At 50.0% G+C, this 2951-nt stretch overlaps 1 protein-coding gene across 1 annotated transcript; it reads right to left on the bottom strand.

Moving 5' to 3' along the window:
• Positions 1-224: 224 nt before the first annotated feature.
• LOC144115197 (uncharacterized) lies at positions 225-2183 on the bottom strand. Its single transcript, XM_077649469.1, has 2 exons — positions 2172-2183; positions 225-608 (listed from the first exon to the last, which is right to left on the bottom strand). The coding sequence occupies exons 1-2, from the start codon at positions 2181-2183 to the stop codon at positions 225-227; spliced, it is 396 nt and encodes a 131-aa protein (XP_077505595.1).
• Between the last annotated feature and the right edge of the window lie 768 nt (positions 2184-2951).

The raw sequence follows: 2951 nt of genomic DNA, 5'->3' as shown, positions 1-2951 counted from the left end.
TGGTTTTCTGTCCAGGCATTAACTATTGAAGTATTTTAGTCAGCGCATGCAGCCTGAAGTTATCCGCCCGTTTCCACATTTGCCGTCTGCATGGCAACTCGCTGACAGAACCTGATTGGAATACTTATTATTGATATGACGATAATCGGTTTCGATGCGCTTGTGTGGACATGTGTCGGTTCTTAGCTTAATGTGCAACTCACTGGGTGGCGTTGCGCTCTGCTCTACCATACACCGTAGCCTCCTCCGTGGCCGCCTCCGTAGCCGCCTCCGTAGCCTCCGTAGCCTCCGAGCCCAAGGACGGGCACGTAAGCCAGGCCGCCGTCACCGTATCCGCCGCCGACACCGCCACCGACGCCGCTCAGGCCCGAGTGAGCCACCACAGCCCCGCCGCCGCTCACTTTGTTCACGTGGTGAACCGTCTTGACCAGGAACGAGGGCCCGACCACCGTTTTTCCCGCTCCGTAGCCTCCGCTGAGGAGCACCACGCTGCCTCCGAGTCCGGTGCCCACGCCGCCGTAGCCGCCGCCGTATCCACCACCACCGCCCGCGACCAACGCGCCGGCCGTGGCCGCGGCCACGAGTGAGCTGAGCACGAGAACCACCGCCTGGGCCCAAAAGAAGAGCACGTGAAAATTGAAAAGACAAAAGACCTTGAGTCATAGAAGCCCAAACCACACAGACTATTCCATGCTTTAAGAGAAAATCGCACAAATTTGTACGAAGTCGCATGGTCCGTAGTAAAACTTTGGCGCTGAAAGTACATGTTATTGTCTAGACGAAGCTAGACACTGGTTAAATGCATCGTGTAATTTTACGCAGCTTTGTAGTAGCTGGTAAGCAATTTTGCTCTTTTCATAACATGTTCTGATGAATTCTGATAAAAAAAAGGGTTAAATTTCGCGCTACTTGAACGAAGACTAGAGGCGCGGTCATTCCATGAGGGAACGGCTGACGCTAGCCCTCACGGAATTGTGGCGCGCGTCACTGTCTACGGGCAAGCTGAAAAATGCCTGTGCCCTAAAAACCCACAAAAAGTGCTGACCATGGTAAGAACCGCATCATTCAGCATAATTTTGACATCCAATGGCTGTGGCTGCATTACATTTCACTTTACGAGTTTTGTCGGCGTGTAATTGCTATCACGTTTAGTCTACCCCATCTTTTTGGCATAGGAATACTAAAGAACGAGTATGGATGTCCACGGGTAAAAAATCTTCATCCCAATTTCTTCGCGGCATTTCTAATGCAACTGTTGCAAGAGAGGACACTTTCGATAGCAAGTCTTCCGTTAGCGCAAAAAACAAGAAAAAAAGAGGTTCCTAGAACGTCAGTCTGTAACCTGTGTTCACATTACGTCTTTACTGTAAGGTAACGGAAGTTTTCAAAATAGTATGTGAGCCTCCATTTAAAGTACACAACTTGGAATTGTGGACACCATTGTACCAGTCCACTGCTACTGCTGCCTGTTCTCAAGTGGACTTAGGAAGGACCAGGTTAACTGTAGGAACTGCATCCGGACCTGACGTAGGGTACACGTCTGATATGCCTACAAGTGCATTACTGCAGTAGCGGCAAACGCTTTGGAGTAAGGGTTACAAAGCACCCCGGTTTAAGGGGGCGCTTTCTAATTCCAAGAAAGCCCAGAGAAAGACCCGGTAGCAAAGAAATACTTGCTTAGGTTCAGTGCAAAGAAAATTCGTGAACACATTTTTCTTCTCGCCCAAGTGGGTTTATTCCTGAGTAACTCGCGTCAATTGTTCTAAAGAGGGATTCTAGAGAAACGTTTATCCGAGTGGGCTGCCCTCGAAATGGCCAGAGCAGAAGATCGGCAACTTTCCTCGAAAACTGTGATTTTAATTCTTCTGCATACTATATATTTGTAGCGCACGCTAAGGAACGCTAACCCGGTCCTATAATGCCAGTGCTTGCAGGGGATGCTCCCTAGGCAATATCCACACACGGTTTCAATTAGCCCCTTTTTGTCTACCATAAACCACAAAAGAGGTAATACTGGCAGAGCACGTTGGCACCATGGTTCCATCAGTCTCGCACGGATGGAATCATGGTTGGTTCCGGCTCACAAAGGAAGAATTTTTACCGCGACTTCACTGACGCCAGCCACTGGGCATGGAAACATGCACAAAGAGAAAAAAATATTTTTAACTTACGTAAGCCTTCATGGTGTCAGATGCTTGCTTGTTCGCTGAGTAGGCGCTAGGTGCTACTACTACTACTCGCCGTCAAGGGACCGGCTACTTATATACCTCCTCGAATAGCACGCAGCAGCGTTGGCGAATAGGGTTGCTGAGTCATGTCGACATGGGCGCGATTTCTTCGGGCGGCGGATAGCGCCTCCGAACAAAGACAACACAAGGAAAATTGTTAACTTTCCGAACAGTATTGGAATTTCAGCGTGGACCTCTGTTGCGAACCGCCTGCCGTGCCCCCGCGTCGAACTTCCAGGTGTCGTACGTGGATGGCATTGGCCGCCTAAAACGACTCGCTTCGGTGGCACCATCGTGGGACACACTGCCGGGTGCAGCACGAAAAAAGACACCCCCGCCGCAGACGGCTGCCCCGTAAGCTTTATGTGCATCCCTGTCTCGTCTTCCTCCTAAGAAATCGACAGCAGGATGGCGCGATAATAATCTCCCAATAAATATCTGCTGCTTTGTGCACTTACTTTCGGTGAGCTTTAAAAGTAGAGGACGAAAAGTTAGCGCTATTAATTTCCGCGTTGGAAGCACGGCGTCGAAAATTGGGCTCACTCATTTCGTTCTCCTGCTGCCGCAATATTCGGGGCTTAGAGCAAAGGGATAATCCGTACCAAGAGTCCAGTCCGACCGGACAAATTCATTTAGATGTGAACATAGAAAACCTGGGCGCGACATCAACGTGTAGCAAGCGCGCCATTAGCGCACTGCACAACCCCTTTAGCGCTCTTGAAG

Source organism: Amblyomma americanum, chromosome 1 (assembly GCF_052857255.1).
Source record: "Amblyomma americanum isolate KBUSLIRL-KWMA chromosome 1, ASM5285725v1, whole genome shotgun sequence".
NCBI classification, from domain to species: domain Eukaryota; kingdom Metazoa; phylum Arthropoda; class Arachnida; order Ixodida; family Ixodidae; genus Amblyomma; species Amblyomma americanum.
This window is presented reverse-complemented; position numbering and strand designations above follow the sequence as displayed.